A 21,183-nucleotide genomic window follows, 5' to 3' on the forward strand; every position below is an offset into this window, starting at 1 on the left:
TTTGACTTTGGTAAGCAAGGCAATGACTTAGTCCATACTTGTTGCTGATCCCACTTGAGCTCTGTTTATCCTGCAATTTGTCACTTTGCTAATATTTTCAAAGCTCACCCCTCATGCAGCTTTTCAATATTTTTCACTTCCTTGAGGCTGTTTTGCAGTCATGGTTTTTTGTGTCCTGACTAGAGTCGCGTACGCTCCCCTCATGCTGAGTGTTAGAAAAGGCAAACACAAACAAAAATGAATCATGGACTTTGCATACTAATTGATAAACAAAGTTTTCAAGTGTAATAGAAAAATGCTTCATTGCCAAACATCTAGCTCTTTAATCTGTAGTAGGGCAAGAACCATTCTTCACTGGGCTTCAGTGAATAGAGTTAAGTGTGACCTGCAAAAACACAGCAGCTTAGGCAGCATCAGGGGAGCAGGAGATCGATGTTTTGGGCATTAGCCCTTCATCAGCAATGTCAGGGCTTATGCCTGAAATGTCAACTCTCCTGCTCCTCAGATGCTGCTTTGCTTTTCTGGGCCCTACTTTTTGACTTTGATCTCCAGCACCTGCAGTCCTCACTTTGACCTAACCCCAGTGAATACAATTTATTCTCTGTCACTGGCCTCTAACTTTGTCCACTTTGCACTCATCTTTTTATTTGGAATGTTGAAGGCAAATTCGCCAGGAAAGGATGAACTGGATGTAAAACTGGTAAAGACCACTTTATCCATTTTGTGCAAATCCATTTAATGTAGAGATGGCATTTGGGAATCTAAGAATATTTGATCAGATTTCAGCGGGATAGTTTGCTGTGTAGCTCAGCAGAGAGGGGTAGAATCACCAATGTGATTCTGTACTGTAATTTCTACGTGTCATCTTAAAGGACGACTTACTGGATTCAACCCTGATGTACCATTTAAATTGTATTCATGTCAAATTGTGTGTTGATAGGGTCTTGGTACTGATGAAGACTGTCTAGTAGAGATATTGGTATCTAGGAGCAACAAAGAGATCAAGGATATCATTAAAGCATACAAAGAAGGTAATGCATTTTGTGAGGGGTAATCTAAAGCAATAAAGGAAAAGCACATGGGTCTCACTTGACAGATTACTATTGATTTATGGTTTTCTTTTGTAGAATTTGGCAGTGAATTGGAGGACAAGATCAAGGGTGATACATCTGGGGATTTCCAAAAGGCTTTAGTTGCGCTACTTAAGGTAAAATATCTTTACAACACTGAAGTATATGTTCAAAATAGTCATGCTTTTTATTCAAAAGATTCGTAGCCTTTCTACTGAAGGAATGCTTTGTCTAATACATCAACATTAGCTATACATCAACATTACCTGCACTACTTATGAAGCCTATCCCTTTAGCAGAGGCAAAGTAAATGGCAATAAGACTAAAGCATCAACAGACTCAAGTTATTTATCATGGTACAGTCCTAAAACCAGGCACATAATAGAAATGGAATATCATAATACTGATTTTTCATGCCTATTAAAGCTTGAATGGGAGGCAATGTATATAATGAGTTTGCAGTTCCTAAACATAACCAGGATAGTTAGCTCTGTGTCCCTAGTTTGGGTAACTATCATTGGTGTGCAACAATGACAGTCCACCTTTAGGTATGAAGGAGGAAAATCAATGGAAATAGATATCCTTCAGAGGAATGACAGCCATTGCAATAACGTTTTGAAATTTGCTGCCAGACCCATTTGAATCCTTCCAAACTGTTTTGATTGAATTTGTAGCATCTTAACAAACAAAAGTTAGTTTATTTAGACTGTAAATTCTGATGTAATTCAAGGCTGATATTTTTGAAATATTAAATTACATTTATCAATTTAAATCTTCTCTATATTGTTAGGCATCTAGAGATGAAGGTTGTACAGTGGATCATGACCTTGCTGATAATGATGCAAGGGTGAGTTGATTGCTTTTGCTCCAAATTACTGTACATTCTTAGAAGTTATTTAATTGCAGGACTATAATTATACATTTTAATCTAGGCTTTATACGAAGCTGGTGAAAGAAGGAAAGGGACTGATGTTGACACTTTCATTAGAATTCTTACAAGCAGAAATGCTGCACACATGCAAACAGGTAAGGTAACGAAACTGTCAATACTCCAGTGAAAATGTTCAAGCTCTCCTAATCTAATCAAGTAAGATTTGTAAGTTACATCTTTAATTTAGGTGTTTAAATATTTACAGTAACACAATTTAGTTGTCAATACTTTGCTGATGCAACTTTTTTTTCAGGGCAACGCCTTGACCAGTCAGCCTCCTTGGCTTAAAACATAAAAGCCTGGCTACTGGCTGTCAACCAGCATTAATAGGAGTTGCTGTGAAGTGTACTGAATTGGTCCAATTACTAACCAATCAGTACTCTCCTCTTGCAATATAAAGGCTTGTTTCCCGTGAATAGATTTTGCAAGCTGTCCCAATTTGAGTGTAAGATGGAAACGTTTCAGGAAAGTTGTTTTAGCAATATTCCAGTTCTGTACCAAATAACTACTCTCTCTTCATTGAAAGAAGGAATTTCAAATAACTCTATATAAAAGTAATTGTGCATGATCTTACACTATTCTTTTCCATATTAAGAATGCTATCCTGAAGGAGAGAAGTTTGATATTGTCTCCTCTCATTTCCATCCCTAACAATGAAACAGTCCAGTACTATACTAATGTTGAAATCTTGGACTCCAAGCCACTACAATCTTGCTAAATTAGAGCTTTGAATATAAAATCAAAATTGGCAGTTTACTAGCTAAGAATTAATCCAATGATTGAGTAGAACTAAGTTATGCAATGCATAGTTTAAATGAGACTTGCATAACTCCAACTAGATACTTTGTATGCTGAGATCAGAAGTATTAAGGAGATCAGGCCAAATAAGGGAGGGAACAGCTGAACTGAGTTAAGTTCTGGAAAAAGTAGTAAATTTTGGAAACTAAGAATATTCTAATTGGGCTTGAGACGGCTGGAAAGAAGACTGAAGTATTTGGATGAACTCTGCTCAAGGTTGAGGGGGTGGAATGAATTCTTCCTGCTTCCAGATTTCAAATTGGCAGAGTAGTTGGCCAGCTGGCAAAATGAACAGCAGTAACTCTAAGTGACTTTGATACACTTGCTGTAGTGTAAACTGGTCTAACAATTGTTAGAAATGCTTTTTGAAAGTTATCTGAATATACCATCATTTTAAAAGTTACAAATCACACAACACCAGGTTAATGTCCAACAGGTTTAATTGGAAGCACTAGCTTTCAGAGCACTGCTCCTTTATCAGGTGGTTGTGGCGACACCACCTGATGAAGGAGCGATGCTCCAAAAGCTAGTGCTTCTAATTAAACCTGGTGTTGTGATTTGTAATTGTTTACACCCCAGTCCAATACTGGGGTCTCCAAATCATTATTTTAAAAGCTATGATTTTTGTAATCCTCAACTTTTCTACAAGTGAAATGTGGGAAAAATTTCATACTCCTGACACTTTGCAATTTTAATGGCAACTTAACACTTTGATCTCATTGAGAAATTAATTGATTTTGTCCTGTTTTATTTTTTATCTAGTGTTTGAGCGATACACAAAATATAGCAGTCATGAGATTGGCAAGGCCTTGGATCTTGAACTGAAAGGGGACATAGAAAATGCTCTCATATCTTTGGGTATGTGAAAGATTATCTAACCTTCTGTTGATGTTCCATTTCTTTGAATCCGTGCAAAGTAATCCACACTTTTTTGTCACTAAATCATTGGTCATTTACTCCTAAGAGTTGTCGAATTTGAGATTGTTGGTGAGCAACCTCGAACGAACAAATACTAATCTCTGTTGGAGCTGGAAGTTTGAGCTCTAGTCTTTGAGTAACAAACATAAGCACTAATTCAGTTTGGATTTCAGACAATGATGACTAAGCACATAATTTTCACAACCATTGATCAGATTTCCAATACCAAGTACTCCGTATTAGTGATATGTACAAATCTATCCAGGTTTGAAGATTCACTTTTGATAGCAGTTGGTTAATGATTTTTAGTTACAAATGCAAATAGATATTTGCATTCCTCCAGACAGACTGAAGTGGTGATATTTGCATCAACCAATTAAAATAATTGGGTTTTCTTCCAGCAATGAAGCGGTGATTTTACTTGTACTCTTGTTGGCACTGAAAACAGTTATAAAGTAATCTGTTGAAACGCTGTAGCTTGGTGTAGTCTCTCTTCTGGACGTCTTGTAGTCACCTGAACTCTACAAGTTCAACTACTTCAGAGCTTGAGTTTTGTCCTTTTTTTTTTTTTTCTTTTCAACATCAATCTTTTTCCTTAAGGTTTGACCTATTCACTCTTCTACCTGATCTCGCTGTTAAACACAGACTACAAAATCTTGTCAAAGGTCATCGCCAACCGGGTCAGGTCTGCTCTGGGATCGGTGATTCACCCTGACCAAACCTGTGCTGTACCGGGCAGGAAGATCGCTGAGAGTCTTGTGCTCCTCAGATACGATCGCCTACGTGCAGGACAGGGGGGTGGACACCTGCCTCATCAGCCTGGACCAGGAGAAAGCCTTTGACAGGATATCGCATACATATATATGAGAGATGCCCTCTCCAAAATGGGCTTCGGGGAGGGAATCGCTAATTGGATCAGACTGCTCTACACCAACATTGTCAGTGCAGTCTCAATCAATGAGTGGGAATCAGATAGCTTCCCAGTCAGATCTGGAGATAGGCAGGGCTGCCCTCTCTCTCCTGCCTTGTTTGTGTGCTGCATAGAGCCATTTGCCGAGTCCATCAGGAAGGATGCGAGCCTGAGAGGGGTGACTATTCCTGGCAGCGGGGGCCTGCAGGTTAAGGCCTCCCTGTACATGGATGACGTCGCCGTTTTCTGCTCGGATCCGTTGTCCGTGCACAGACTCATGTGCATCTGTGACCAGTTCAAACGGGCCTCGGGCCAAGGTAAACCGAGGCAAGAGCGAAGCCATGCTCTTTGGGAACTGGGCCAACCAATCCTCGATCCCCTTCACCGTCAGGACTGACTACCTGAAGGTGCTGGGTATTTGGTTCGGGGGGGCTGGGGCGTGCGCCAAGACCTGGGAGGAGTGGATCTGGAAGGTGAGACAGACACTGGGCAGGTGGGAGCAACGGTCGCTCTCCATCGTGGGTAAAAACCTGCTCATCAGGTATTGTTATACGTGGTACAGGTCTGGCCTATACCCAGAACCTATGCCGCCGCAGTCACCCGGGCCATCTTCCACTTCGTGTGGAGATCAAAGATGGACCGGGTCCGAAGAGACGTAATGTACAAAGACCGGTGCAATGGGGGGAAAAAACACACACCCAATGCCACCCTCACCCTGATGGCCACCTTTGTGTGTGGCTGCATCAAGCTGTGTGTGGATCCCCGGTATGCAAACACCAAGTGTCACTACGTACTGAGGTTCTACCTGTCCCCGGTGTTGCGAAGGATGGGCCTGGCCTCGCTGCCGCGGAACGCTCCGAGTAGTTGGACCGTTCCGTACCACCTGTCCTTCGTGGAGAAATTTATCAAGAAAAACACCTTTGACCACAAGTCCATCAGGAAGTGGTCAGCACGTAGTGTCCCTGAGACCCTTCGGGAAAAGGAGAGGGCAGATCCTATCGAGCGGTTCCCTGAGCAGACTGTCAAAGCCATTTGGCAGAATACCTCATCGCCAGAACTTTNNNAGGTTCGTCCCGAGCAGCGCTGTGATGCGGGACTCTGTGCTCTACGGCTTGTTCCCCGGGACGCACACCGAGACGAGCATCAACTGTGCCTGGAGGATCATCAACTCGGTGAAGGGCGCTCTCTGGGTTGTCCGAAACCTGTTGATCTTCCAGCTGAAGGAGTTGACCCCGACTGAGTGTTGCAGACTGGCACATTCCAAGGTCCAGGACTACGTGTTGAGGGACGCGCTGAAGCTTGGGGCAGCTGCCGCCAAGGTGCGGTGGGGAAAGACCACCATGTAACATCTGCCTGCCTAAGAAGAACAGGGGGCCCACGCAGTCATTTGGGCTCCGCTGGCACCTCAGCTCAATGTAATCGCACCAACCTGTGAATAGCAATGATTACTCTGTTTCGATACGCAAAGAAATGGAATGTTTACAGAAGGATGGCACGTCCAATTGTATAGATCAAATATTTATGAATAAAGTGTATTTTTGAAATAAAAAAATTCACTCTTCTACCGTTATTTTGCACTCTTCTAATGCTTTTAACTATTACCATTCCTTTTGCCTTTTAGTTCCATTGTGTATATTTGAGTATTTACTTTTGGCTACGTTTTCTATTCTAGGACTTTACCTCCTTCCCCACCTTTTTCGATAGTAAAACACACCCAATGTCTAGTTAAAAGACAAATGAATCTTCAGCATTGATATGAACCCTGTTTTTCTGTTCAAACGTTGCCAGTATCTTGCTTTTTATAACATCTTTAAGCTGCAGCGTTAACTCAATGCATAGGTGGCCATGGTGTGAGAACACAACTTCTATGCTACAGAGCAAGAATTGATCATATTTAAACCCTCTCATTTCTCTAATCTTTTGCCTTCAGTCCAATTAATTTACATGATAATGGTATTGGCGTACATAAACGTGCCTTATGTTTATTCTTTAACCAAGTCAGCATTAAACTCCTGAACAGAAAGTGCTCAATATTGTCAAGCTGTAAGTATGTTCTGTCATTGAAGACCTAAGCTGTAGGAACAGACAAGCCATTCAGCACTTTGAATGACAAAGCAGACTAATATCCTGGCTGAATTGAATCCTTAAGTCCACTTTTCTTTTGGTTATAACCTATTAATTTTTTTTTCTTTCTTTTTGTTTGTTTGTTTGGAAATCCTATCTCCGCCTTAAATACTCAATGGCTCTACAGCTCATAAATTCCACAAGTTTACTACTGTCTGACAGAGTCCTCATCGCATGAGTGACACCCCTGCATACCTCACTCAGTATGCTCTGGTTCTAGACTTCCTGCAACAAATAGCCTTTCTGCATCTGTTAACTCTACCAATATTGATACATAGCCTCTGTCTTCTGTACTGATTGTAAGGAATACTGGTTTAACCTCTCTTCTAGGGTAGTCCCTCCATAGTTTGGATCAACCAGTAAGCTTTCTCTAGACTGCCTCAGTTGCCAGTATATGATCTTTTTTGGTAAGGGGCTTAAAACTGTTGACATTGTAGCTGTGGTCTGACCAGTGCCTTGCATAGGTTTAGCAAGATCTCTACTTTGGACTCTAGTCCTTTTTTAAGGTAGGCAAGTAGAAACCTTTTATCTATCATCTGATGAGTCTGAAATAATAGCATTTATTTGTGCATGAGGACCCTCAAACCACTCTACAGATTTTATGCAATCTCTTCCACATCCCACCACCCAATTTAAATGCTGTTCACTCTTGTATTCTTACTACTAAAGTGCATAACCTCATTTTCCCAGACTTTTTCATCTGTCAGATTTGTGCTCCCTCGTATAACTTGTCTATAAAATCCCTCTGCAAACTCCAATCATCCTCATAATTACTTTCCAACCTATATTTTCATCTGAAAACTTGATTATAGTATATTAACTTCCTGATCCAAGTCACTTATTATGATAACTGACCTCTACAGCACTGTTACACGTTGCCATCCAGAAAAATGCCCCCCCATCCCAATGGTTTAAAGATGATCTAGTATGGTAATATGCTAAGAATGGTAAGAAAAGAGTTATTGGGTTATTTTCTTAGTCTTCTATGCAGTATCTCATTGAATTTCCAGGAGATGTGCGGTATATTGTCTTAGTTCTCCTTCATCTATCCTGCTTGCTCCACTGTTCTAAAATGTATCTGATGATTTTCTCTACATGAAACCACGCTAACTGTGCTTATGTACAGTACAATCTCAATTATCTGAACAAGACAGGCAGGGAGTATTTTGTTTGGATAACTCTTCTATTGTAAGAAGTGGTGATTTGAGTGCTGGTTATTGGAACATGCCTTGATTATCCAGTAATGCTATACCAGTTTAACCATCAATGTGGTTTGTTGTTTGTATTGTTGTTTTTACAGGACCTTGAGCTCTGATGTTCAGTAATTGAGGTTGTACTGTATTCCTAACTGTTGTTTTTTATTGCCAGTTGGCCTAGAGTTACTTTCTTGTCCCTTTTTTTTTTGAATAAGTGATATGTTGAAGTCGCAGAGGATTGGAAAACTGACAATCAGAATCTAAAGATTTTTGGACAATCATTACCAGTTTCCCACCAAGTTACTTAATTTTAGGATGCATCCCATCAGACCTGAGGAACAAGTTGATTTGCCTCATTTGACTTCCCCATTACTTTAAGTGATTGTGTTTTACGCTATCCCTTTTTTTGTCCCTGATCCAGTATTTCTGAATGATTTCTGTGGCTTTTGCCACAAACTGATGAGCGTTTATTTGACAATTCTGTCATTTCCTCATTTCCTATTTTCCCAAGCTTCTAGTGGGCCTAATGTTCAACTCTGCATCTCTTCCTTTTTTTCACATTTTCAAGAATTATTTTACTCTCTAGCTACATGAGTCTATCAATGTCCATCCAAATCGAGGACTTTCGAACCTCTTTTCATTGAGGTGACTGCTTGTGCACAAATTGCAATATGGCAGCAAGGAGCCTAGTAAAGTGGAATTCCATGAACATCAAGTGCTTTGTGTGAGGTGACTATAGGAAAGGGTATGGTGAACAAGCTATTGACTGGCTAAAGCTATAATTAGCGCCAAGAGAAGATGGTTATTTGGACTATCACTAAACATTTTGTTCTTTAGGATAATGCCTTAGGCCCAACCATCTTCCACAGTAGTCCAAATGATGTATGTTCACTGTTTGCACAGAGCTTATCGTGGCTCTTTGAATACTGACTGATTCAGTACCTATATGCAGTAGAATTGTTGTCTTGAATTGGTAAGTGGCAAATACAATTCAGGCCATGGTGCCGATGATAATCTCTTTGACATTACAATATCTACAACATTACTGATATATTTCTCTCTCCTCCCTTTCCAACCAGCCTACCCACTCCTCCTTCTCCCAACCACCATTACATACGCTGCCACCATTAAAATATTGGGCATTACCAATGCTCTGACTAAATTGAACTGGGCCAGCTATACACACTATCTCTCGCAGAGCAAAGTAGTTTAGAATTTCTGCAGTCAGTAACACCTGTTTTTCTTACAAAACCACAACTGGATACACTCTAAGCACCTTCATCAAACGTTAAGCTCAACATTGGCAGGCCAAAGCAGTCCACTTGAATATCCCATCTACTGCATTAACACTTAATTCCTTCACTGTTGATGCATAGTGGCAGCAGTGTACCAACTACATCATGCCTTCCACACCCATGCATCCTACCTAGAAGGACAAGGACACCAGATACATAGACATATGATCCTATCTTCCTCCCCCAGCCTCGTGCTGCTCCATCCTGACTTGAAAACCTATCACTGTTCCTTTTCACTGAGCTGATTACTCTTAGAATTCCTGCTTCCTGCCAGAAGATAAACACAACTACCTCTACCAGTAATGCTCAAGTATGCTTCATCAAGAAATTAAGTTCTGAGACTTCTTGCTTTGTTTTTTGTTCTGTTGCAGTTAACGCTTCTGCCTCCAGGGACATACTGTCTGAAACACTTCTGACTAACAGATCAAATCCACATCAAGTAGTAATTTACACGATTACTGCACTGCTCTTTATAGGCGTGGTTGGCAGCATAAAGGGCTTTTTGACATGAGCTTTTTTCAACTCGTCTTCGTAAAGCATTCCTGTGGCTTGTAGCCCCCGGAAAATACTTCCGTAACTGACAGCAAGTCAATTGCTTTTTTTTTCTTTCACTGCATTCTTAGTATTACTGCTCTCATCAGGAGACCAAACGTTTAGACTTAGAGTTTGTTTTCAATTCTGTACCTTCACATTGTGATGTGGCAACCAGACTGAAAAATCTCTGTTCACATTGAGAATAATGCAAAGTTACTTCACTTTTTATTGAACCGTACCCAATTCATTTTTCTACTGCAACTATTGTTACTGGAATCTAATAAAAGTGCCCTCTGCAGTACTTTATAAAAAGTATCATGTAACAGCCTTTCCTTTCTCCAACCGTAATGAAACCATTGCATAGGAGAAAGTGAGGACTGCAGATGCTGGAGATCAGAGTGGAGCTGGAAAAGCGCAGCAGGTCAGGCAGCATCTGAGGAGCAGGGGAATTGATGTTTTTGAGCATAAGCCCTTCGTCAGGAATTCACAATGAAGGGCATATGCTCAAAACTTCGATTCTTCTGCTTCATAGATGCTGCCTGACCGGCTGTGCTTTTCCTGAAACCATTGCATGAAGTTCACTGAAATTTTTTTTTTTTTTTTTGACACAGTACGATGCATTGGAAACAAACCGGATTACTTTGCTGAAAAGCTGTATAATTCCATGAAGGTGACTATCTGTTTCTCCGGCTTTAAGTGAACCTATGGTGAAATGTATTTTACTACGCATTTGTGTGCATGCAGGTGGCACTTATTGAAAGAAGTGACATACCAAGTGATTGTAGATGGTTTTTTCAATAACCTAGATTTTTTAAAAAATGTTAATGAAGAAAAACAGAGTGGTGAGGGAAAGTCTGGGCAAAAAAGAAGCCATCACTACTTATAGTTATTGGATTAATTTGCTCATTAGCAAAATTGGAAGCCGCAACAATAAAAAGGACAATACCAGCAAGTTCTTGCCAAAGGACAGTTGCGACATCCCTCTTGGGCAAAAGAGTCAGGTCGAGGCCTGAGGATTACTGCATTTCTCAAGCAAATTAAGATGGACAAGTACCAAATGACTTCCAGAATACGGCTTACTACACCAAAGTTTTTCTGTTGAAGACTGAAATAGACTTTAAGGACATGTCTGTTTTGAGCAAGGAAGGTACTAGCAGCAGAAATTTAATGCAGGGCAATGGGATATCTGTATAAATAGTAACTATTTAAATAGATGAAAGAAGTTGCCACTAATCCACAGGCAAGGCTGGACAGGATTATGCCTTCACTCAAGTGTAGAAGGTTCAGGGGTGACCATATTGAGGTTAATAAAATTGAGGACCATAGATAAGGTGAATAGCAGAAGTCTCTTTCCTAAGGTATGGGAGTTCAAGACTAAAGGGCACAGTTAAGGGGTGAGAGATTTGAGACCTGAGGAGTAACCTTTTCAGAGGGTGGTTTGTGTCGAATGGACTGACTGCAAGTGGTAGATGCAGGTACAGTTACATTTAAAAGATGTTTGGATAAATCCATGAATAAGACCCTTAAAGGGATTTGGGGTTAACTTTGTTTGGGAAACATTGGTCAGCATGGACCAAAGGGTCTGTTTTTAGTGCACTCTGAACTAAAGGGAGACAGATTCAATGGCACTCCCACATCAACCTCTAGGTTGCAACCAGGTGAATATCCTACCCTCCTTTTTCCCATCCAATATCTATGTTAAAAGAAGCCAAATTAACCAAATTGGTATTAAAGGGTGAACTTATTAGCCACAAACATGAAAATAAATAGAATGCAGTATAAAGATTAGAAATGTAAACTGGGTGGGGAGGGAAATCTTAGATCCTTTATTAAAGAGTTCAGAATAGATTTATGAAGATGTTCCTCTGATTGGAGGGTTTGAGTGATAGAGGCTGGGGCTACATTCCCTTCGGTGGCTGAGGGGTGATCTTTACAGGTTAATAAAATCATGACTGGTGTGAATGGGGTATATAGGTAAGTCTTTTCCAGGGATGGTGGGAGGAGCTCAACTAGAGGGCATAGATTTAAGGTGAGAGGAGAAAGATTTAAAGACAGGAGGGACAATATTTTTCACGCAGTGTGGCAAGTGTATGGAATGAGTTGCCAGAGCAAATGGAGGAAGCTGGTATAATTACAACATTTTAAAAGACCTATAGATAGGTAGATGACCAGGGTTTAGAGGGATATGGGACTAAATTTATATAGGAGATCTAGTCAGCATGGATGAGTTGGACTGAATGGTCTGTTTCTATGCTGTATATCTCTAGACTAAACCTGAATTCCATGAAGACTAAATTGCAGATATTACCATCCAACATGATGGTCACAAATAGTGACTCACTTTAGTTTAAGATTCTTGGTTATGTAAGATAGCTGACAGGTGTTAACTCATTATTGTCTTCATTGTTCACTTCACTGGCTTACCTGGCTCCCAATATTCTTGGGAAAGCATCTTTACTTGCATCACCATATCTATTCTGGATCAATGGTGCTGGAAGAGCACAGCAATTCTCAGCATGCTCCTGCCCCACTGAACTCATCTCTACCTACCTCGACACTGTCCTATCCCCCCTAGTCCAATTCTTGGGAAAGCATCTTTACTTGCATCACCATATCTATTGGCTATTCTCAAGCTGTGACCTTCACAGTGCACTAAACCACAAGTCCACTGATAAGGTAAAACAATGTTTCCAGTTTGGGACATCATTCACAGGAAATGGCTTTCTGTCATGTTGTAGTCAGCATCTTGCTACTTCAGCTGTAATGTTACTGACTACTTTGTTTTGATTTGCATCTCTAATCTTTGCAGCTTTTGAAAGGTTGTTTTTTAAATTCTTTGTGACTTGAGATGTTGTATTCCAGAGTTCCTCTGATCACTGCGAGATAATTGCTGAATCTGCAGTTGCCATTTAGCTAGTCTCCTTTTCTCTTAATTACTTCAAGTTCAATGTGCCTAAATCTGGTGTTATGCTTGAGGATATATGCATAAACATGTAGAGAAATCTCTTTGAAGGTGGCAGCTGGCTAAGCAGATGTATTGGATTCTAAGGATTTAAGTACAGTACCAACAAGCTTTTAAACTGGTACATAATACTATGGCCCTAGACAGACTAAGATCTAGGTCAGGCAGCATCCAAGGAGCAGGAGAATCGACGTTTTGGGCATAAGCCTTCTTCAAGCAGGGCTTATGCCCGAAACGTCGATTCTCCCGCTCCTTGGATGCTGCCTGACCTACTGCACTTTTCCAGCAACACATTTTTCACCTCTGATCTCCAGCATCTGCAGTCCTCACTTTCTCCCAGACTAAGATCTAGTAAACTACAGTCTGTGAAGGCTTTGTGGAGTATAGTAATGACTTTAAGAATGGAATGAATAGACAGTTTCTACAAACTTAGGGAAGCATGAGTGGTTTTCTTGCATAGAAAGCAGACTGCTCCTTAAAATGAAGGGCTTGATTGGAGGGAAATAACTTTTGAGCAGGAGGCATAGATTTAGTGACTAACCCATTTTTAAGTGGTAATGTAACATGACTACATATCCAGTCACCCAGGCTAATGTTATAGGTTGAAATGCCACCATGGCAGATGAGACAATCTTTTGAATTGCAAGCTGTTTAAAGCTGATCATGACCACAACCACTTTTAATAACAAACATCTAGTTTGTTGCCCTTTTAGGGAAGGAAATCTGCCACCCTAGTCTGGCCTACATGTGACTTCAGATGCACAGCAATGTGGCGGACTATTAATTGCCCTCAAATGGCCTGAAGCAACCAGTTAATGAGCTATTTCTACCAATTACTGTATCCCATGGAAGAAAAATGTGGAAAACACTCTCCATTAGAATGTGGATATAGACTAGTATTGTTTTGTTTAAGGGAATGGATGAATGCTTGAGGGAATAAGAGCATAAATGTAAGTTAAATGGCCATAATCTGTGCTGCATCAAAGATGACCATCAAGGGAGATGGTTGCCATAAGCAAGTGGACCAGACTTCAACTGGTTGGTGAATTTATAATGTGAAATATGTACATAGGTCTAACCAGCTGCTTTGCCTCACTTCAGTGAACCACCTATTTGCTTGTGGTAGCCCACACACTTGTTAAACATGAGTTCATTTAACATAATCACCTATAGTGTGGTAAACAGTGGGAGGGAATTTTGAGAAGGAATAGAAAACATGGATGTGAGGGTGGGAATGAGAAAAATGGGATGCAATGGAAATTTAAGGAATTGGACATGGCAGTGGTAGAGATTGTGAAATGAGGGGGAATGGGAAATATAATATGGAGAAAGGTTAGGAGTTTTGTGAAGGCGTGGGGAAATACATGCCAGTGGATTAGCCATGGAAATGCAGGGTTATAGGGATGGGGTGGTTTAGGGTGGGCTGCTCTTTAGAGGGTTGGTGTGGACTTGACAGACTGGCCTACTTTCACACTGTAGGGATTCAATAATTCTATTGTACTCTTACAATGTATGTTTTACTGAAACTACTGTTTTAAAATGTTTCCAGTCAGCTTCAGATGTGTCTATCTTTTGAAATGGGTTTGTTAAACCACTTTTTTTTGAACAGGGCTATGGTACAAAAGATAAGGTATTGATCAGAATTATGATTTCCCGCTCTGAAGTGGATATGAAGGACATCAAAGCAGCATACAAAGCTAAATATGGAAAAACACTTTACAAAGCTATCAAGGTAAGTGTTGTGGACCAGATCAGGCAAGCCCTCTTAAAACACTTCTGGAAGGCAACCCAGGCCCTAACCTTGCTAGGTGTTTTAAGTAGGTGTAACATGGATATTCCAGGAGAGAATCAGCTAGTCAAACCACTTGTTTAATTTAGTAATTTTGTAAATCTTTTTTAAACAACAAAACAGAATACAGGATGGAATAGAAGTCATGAGTGTACCAGACTGGACCTGCTTCTGGGTCCAGTTGCTCTTTTCATTACTCAGCAGAGCTGGGAGAACCAGCCACCCCCTTTCATTGTACAAGTGTTTTTTTTTAAACTTTAAAGTCTCTGAGACAGTATCAGTTAACTTTTATCAAATTGTCCCTGAAACCCTTCAACCTCCAGACTTTTCAGCATCTATCATTTACAACCTCTCTGGGGGGAGAAGGAAACCAAGGACTGTGTAACCTTGTTAAAGGAACAGTTTAGTCACCGTAAGATTGCACTCACTAGTTGAATTTCTCAAAACTAATCCTGCTTTGATTTTGGATCTTGCCCTCCTGCACTGATCTTGTAGTTAAAATTTGCTCATTTTAATTTAGAAAGTAAGTTTTGACTATATTTCTAGAGATGTTTCTCAATCTAAATGGACAGCTGAAGCTTATTTCGAAAGTGAAACCAGGAATTTCTAAACTTGTTTGGCATTTATAGGGACATAGCTCTAATCTAATTGAAAAAGAGAGACAAGCTTATTCTCAATGTTGTGGGCTTCCATGCCTACTTAAATTTAATTGGAATTATATCTTTAGAAATAGATTTTTCATTTGGTGAGAATGAAGTGATTATTCATTGTGCTGAACTTAACATTATGAACTAAAATGTTTTTCCCTGATGCAAAACACAATCTGTTCACTAGCATTTGGATTATGAACCACAAAAGCCAGTCGCAGGTGGGTGGGGGTGACAATGTTATCATTTTAAATTGAGCTTTTTGTCAGAATCCAATTTTCCCATTTGAAAAACAGTATTAAAAATGTTTTTCTTTAAGATCAGTCCTGTGCACAAACAAGATTTGGTCAGTTTTTAATCTATCCCATGCTATAGCTCTGGTCTCAAGCTTTCCATTGCTTTTACTTTTGGTTACACTTTTTGGTCTGAAATAATCTTGTGAAATTTGACTCTTTTTAAACCAATAGAACAACTGAACACCCCAATTCCAGCATTCTCAAATTTTGTGTTTTAGAACTTAGAACATTACAATGTAGGCCCTTTGGCCCCCCTGTTGTGCTGACCTGTGAAACCAATCTGAAGCCTACCTAATCTACGCAATATTCCATTTTCATCCATATGTCTATCCAATGACCATTTAAATGCCCTTAAATTTGGCCTTAAACCACAATTGCAGACAGGGTATGGAATGCACTCTTACTGAGTAAAGAAACCACCTCTGACATCTGTCCTATGTCTCTGACCCCTCAATTTAAAGCTATGTCCCCCTGTGCTAGCCATCAGCATCTGAGGAAAAAAGCTCTCACTGTCCACCTTATCTAACACTGATTACCTTGTATGTCTTAATTAAGTCACCTCACAACTGCCTTCTCTTTAACAAAAGCAGTCTCCTGTCCATCAGCCTTTCCTCATAAAACTTTCCCTCCACACCAGGCAACATCGTAGTAAATCGCCTTTGACCCCATTGCAAAGCTTCCATATCCTTTGTATAATGTAGTGACCAGAACTGTACGCAACACTCCAAGTGTGGCCTCACCAGAGTTTTGTACAGCTGCAGCATAACCTCATGCTTCCGAAACTCAATTCTTCTAATTAAAGCACCTTATGCCGCCCTAGCAACCCTATCAACCTGGGTGGCAACTTTCAGGGATTTATGTACATGGACACAGGTTGCTCTGCTCATCTACATACCAAGAATCTTACCATTGGCTCAGTACTCTGTATTCTTGTTGCTCCTTCCAAAGTGAATCACCTCACACTTTTTGCTACATTAAGCTTCATTTGCCACTTTTCAGCCCAGCTCTGCAGTTTATCTATGTCCTGCTGTAACCTACAACATCCTTCATCACTATCCATGACTCCACTGACCTTAGTGTCATCTGCAAATTTACCAACACATCCTTCTATACCCTCATCCAGGCCACTTTTAAAAATGACATAGTAGTGGATCCAAAAAAGATCCTTGCTGTACACCACTATTTTAAAAAAAAAAGTCAGGATGAACATTTCCCATCAACCACCACCCTGTTTTTCAGCTAACCAATCTCTGATCCAAACCACTAAATCACCCTCCATCTCATGCCTCCGTACTTTGAGCAATAGCCTACTGTGGGGAAACTTATCAAACGCCTTACTGAAATTCATGTACACCACATCAACCACTTTATCTTCATCCACCTGTTTGGTCACCTTCTCAAAGAACTTGAACTCAATAAGGTTTTGTCAGGCATGAACGATGCTTAACAAAACCATGTTGACTATCCCTAATCAACTTCTTCACTTCTAAATGATTAAATCCTATCTCTTATAAACTTTTTCAACAGTTCACACTTGACCAACATAAGGCTCACTGGTCTATAATTACCAGAGTTGTTTCTACTTCTCTTGAATAAGGGAACAACATTTGCTTTCTTCCAGTCTTCTGGCACTTTTCCTGTAGACAATGATGACATAAAGAGCAAAGCTAATGGCTCTGAAATCTCCTCCCTGGCTTCCCAGAGAATTCTAGCACAAATCCCATCTGGCTCAGGATTTATCTTTTTTTAATATACTTTTCAGAATTGCTAGCATTTCCTTGTGAACCTCAATCCCATCTCGTCTGGTGACCTGTATCTTAGTATTTTCTTCAACAACATTCTTTTTCTAGTATGAATACTGATGAAAAATATTCATCCAGTGCTCCTACCTCCCTCTGACTCCACACACAACTTCCCACTATTATCCTTGATTGGCCCTAATCTTACTCTAGTCATTCTCTTGTTCCTGGTATACCTGGAGAAAGCCTTAGAGTTTTCATTGATCTTATCCAACAACTACTTGTATTCCTTCCTGGATCCTCTTAGCCAAGAAAGACCTAAAGAGAGCTAACTTGTTGTTCTCAAACACCTTAACTGAGCCTTCACATCTTATCCTAACATAAGCTGCCTTTCCTTAGATTAGATTAGGTTCCCTACAGTATGGAAACAGGCCCTTCGGCCCAACAAGTCCACACTGACCCTCCAAAGAGCAACCCACCCATTCCCCTACATTTACCCATGACTAATCCACCTAACACGATGAACAATTTAGCATGGCCAATTCATCTTTGGACTGTGGGAAGAAACCCACGCAGACCCTGGGAGAATGTGCAAAACTCCACACAGACAGTTGCCCGAGCCAGGAATCAAACACTGGTCTCTGGCGCTATGAGGCAGCAGTGCTAACCACTTAGCCACCATGTTGAGATTCAACTTCTTTAGTAAACCACAGCTCCTGTACTCAACAACTTCCTCCCTGCCTGACAGGTATGTACTATCAAAAACCTGTAGTAGCTGTTCTTGAATAATCTCCACATTTCAATTGTGCCCATCCCCTGCAGTTTTCTTCGCCATGTTATGCATCCTTAGTCATGCCTAATCACATTGTAATTGCTTTTTCCCCAGCTATACCTCTTGCCCTGTGGTGTACACCTATCACTTTCCATCACAATTTAGTTATGTTTACTTTAGTGGCACCAAAGTGCTCACCTATCTCCAAATCTAACACCTGGCCAGGTTCATTATCTAGTACCCAAATCTAATGTGGCCTTAGCCCTTGTTGGCCTGTCTACATACTGTCAGGAAATCCTCCTGCACACATTGGACAAAAATTAACCCATCTAAAGTACGTGAACTATAGTATTCCCAGTCAATATTTGAAAGCTAGTCCCCCATAACAACTATCCTGTTATTCTTGCTCCTATTGAGAATCATCTTTGCTATCCTTTCCTCTACATCTCTGGAATTATTCCGAGGCCTATAGAAAACTCCCAAAAGGGTAACCCCTCCTTTCCTGTTTCTAACTTCAGCCCATTCTACCTCGGTAGACGGGTCCTCCAATGTCCTTTCTGCCACCAGAATACTGTCCTTGACTAACAATAGCTGAAAAATGTGTTGCTGGAAAAGCACAGCAGTTCAGGCAGCATCCAAGGAGCAGGAGAATCTACGTTTCGGGCATAAGCCTTCTTCCCGAAACGTTGATTCTCCTGCTACTTGGATGCTGCCTGACCTGTGCTTTTCCAGCAACACATTTTTCAGCTCTGATCTCCAGCATCTGCAGTCCTCACCTTCCTCTACTTGACTAACAATACCACTCCACCACCACTTTTACTATCTTCCCTGTTCTTACTGAAGCATTTAAATTCTGGAACCTGCAATAACCATTCCTGTCCCTGCTCTACCAGTGTCTCCCAAATGGCCACAACATCGCAATTCCAGGTGCCAACTGATACTGCAAGTTCAACCACCTTTTTTCTGAATGCTCCTGGCATTGAAGTAGACACACTTCAAACCAACTTCTTGTTTGCTGGTGTCCTCTTGTGACCTTAACCTTATTTCTGACCTCACTACTCCATCTCCTGTATACTCTAACTACAATTTAGGTTCCTACCCCCTTGCTGAATTAGCTTAAACCCACCCAGAGAGTATTAGCAAATTTCCCTCCCAATTTGTACCCAAATTGTTACCCCTCTGGTTTAAGTGAAGACCATCCTGTTTATAGAGGTCCCAGCTACCCAAGAAAGAGCCCCAATTATCCAAGGTGAATTTGAGTGAAAAGTACTTGATTATTGATTCTTGTACGCAAGCATTTCTGAAAAGAACCTGCTGGATTGTTTGTCTCAAATTGGGATGGGGGAGAAAAATGACCATTTCATTCCTGAAAGAGTTAGAAAAACATAAACTGGAGTTCAATATATTGTGTGATGGTGCTAACTTTTGATTTTCTTTCTTTATACATAGGATGACACTAAAGCAGACTATGAGAAAATCCTGTTGGCTCTATGTGGAAGTGACGAGTGATATTTTTTTTGGTTCATATGGACCAAATGTCTGTGGATGCTCATCTTTGTCATTTTCAGTAACCATGTAATGAAGCTGAATTGTAATACTGCTAAGTCAACATTTCAATGTCATGGTGTTGAATACCTTTAATGGTGCAAATAAAAAGTTCTGAATTGTCATTCACCTATCAAATGAAAATGTAATCATTGCTACCAAACAGGAGAAAATAATTTGAAATTACCTGCTGGCCTTCATTTTAAAGTACTGTAGTTGCCCTGACATCTCATCTTGCTAGCTTTTTCCAAGATAGCTGCTAGTTTTCCAATCTCAGGTCTTTAAACTGGCTGTAAAGTTTAATTTTTAGCATTTTACAAAGCTACCAAATTTTGACACTTCTATCAATTACCAAACCACTTCTGATCAGTTTCTTTGAATCCAGTGAATATTTAGCACAAGCGTTGCAAACTAATCTACCTATATCTTATGTAAATCTGTCCCTAATACTAATTTCACTTCACTCCACAACACCTAAGCAGGAATGAATGAATGGAGGGTTGGGTTGGAGAAACAATCCAATCCAGAAAAAAGTGTGATGGAGCAGACATCATCTTCACTCGCCACAATTCAGTTGGGTATGGGGAAGGACAGCTTCCCTGCCCAGAATTGTGCTGCACTTAACATAGAAAACAGGAGCAGGAATAGGCTATTCAGCCAGTTGAGCCTGCTCCACCATTTATGATCATTGCTGATCATTATCCTCAATACCGTCCCACTTTATCCCCGTAAGTCTAATTCTTAAGGTTAGAGGGATGAAATGTTAACTTCAAAAGCATTTTAATGTTTTGGCCTCAACTGCTTTCTGTGGCAGGCAATTCCACAAGCTCTTCACTTCTGGGTGATGAGATTTTTCCTCATTGTCCTAAAATAGCCTGCCACATTACTTGACTGACTTCTGGATGCCCCTACTGGAGGGTATACACAATGTTCCCAATCTAGTCTTGTTAGAATTTTTAAAGACTTGAAATTCTGCTCTTTTCTACCCCTGCACCACCCCCCACCCCACCACCTCCTGAACACCACCTTGATTGCACCCTCTGTAGCCAGAAAAAATATTTATCCTTGGCAAAAGAAACAACTCTGCAATCCAGTGGCATCCTTTTTTTTTTAAACCTCCTTTTTGTCTTTCTCTTCAATGGAATGAGTTGCTAGAGGAAGCGGTGGAAGCTAGTACAATTACAACATTTTCGAGGAGAAAGTGAGGACTGCAGATGCTGGAGATCAGAGCTGAAAATGTGTTGCTGGAAAAACGCATCAGGTCAGGCAGCATCCAAGGAGCAGGAGAATCGACATTTCTGGCATCAGCCCTTAGGAATGAGGAAAGTCCGGCCTATCACCCTCACCTTGACCTCCTTCCACCTATCGCATTATCGCATTTCCAACGCCCCTCCCCAAAGTCCCTCCTCCCTACCTTTTATCTTAGCCTGCTGGACTATGCCTGCCTCTTCGTAGGGTATGTGGAACAGTCCAACTTCTGCAGCTACAGTGGCACCACCCCCCACCTTTTCCTCCGCTACATCGATGACTGTATCGGCACTGCCTCGTACTCCCACGAGGAGGTTGAACAGTTCATCCACTTTACCAACACCTTCCACTCCGACCTCAAGTTCACCTGGACCATCTCAGACTCCTCCCTTCCCTTCCCACACCTTTC

The 21,183-nt window shown here is 40.7% G+C and overlaps 1 protein-coding gene across 1 annotated transcript in view; it reads left to right on the forward strand.

Moving 5' to 3' along the window:
• Window positions 1-19,651, forward strand: part of anxa1a (annexin A1a) — a 32,914-nt gene extending 13,263 nt beyond the window's left edge. The window contains exons 6-13 of the mRNA XM_043712125.1: window positions 941-1,031; window positions 1,128-1,207; window positions 1,861-1,917; window positions 2,003-2,096; window positions 3,562-3,657; window positions 10,388-10,446; window positions 14,348-14,470; window positions 19,431-19,651. Of these exons, the coding sequence (XP_043568060.1) occupies window positions 941-1,031; window positions 1,128-1,207; window positions 1,861-1,917; window positions 2,003-2,096; window positions 3,562-3,657; window positions 10,388-10,446; window positions 14,348-14,470; window positions 19,431-19,490 (660 nt within the window). The 3' untranslated portion in view covers window positions 19,491-19,651. The remainder of the gene's footprint in view (window positions 1-940; window positions 1,032-1,127; window positions 1,208-1,860; window positions 1,918-2,002; window positions 2,097-3,561; window positions 3,658-10,387; window positions 10,447-14,347; window positions 14,471-19,430) is intronic.
• Window positions 19,652-21,183: the final 1,532 nt, after the last annotated feature.

This window comes from Chiloscyllium plagiosum, chromosome 2 (genome assembly GCF_004010195.1).
Source record: "Chiloscyllium plagiosum isolate BGI_BamShark_2017 chromosome 2, ASM401019v2, whole genome shotgun sequence".
In the NCBI taxonomy this organism is placed as follows: Eukaryota; Metazoa; Chordata; class Chondrichthyes; order Orectolobiformes; family Hemiscylliidae; genus Chiloscyllium; species Chiloscyllium plagiosum.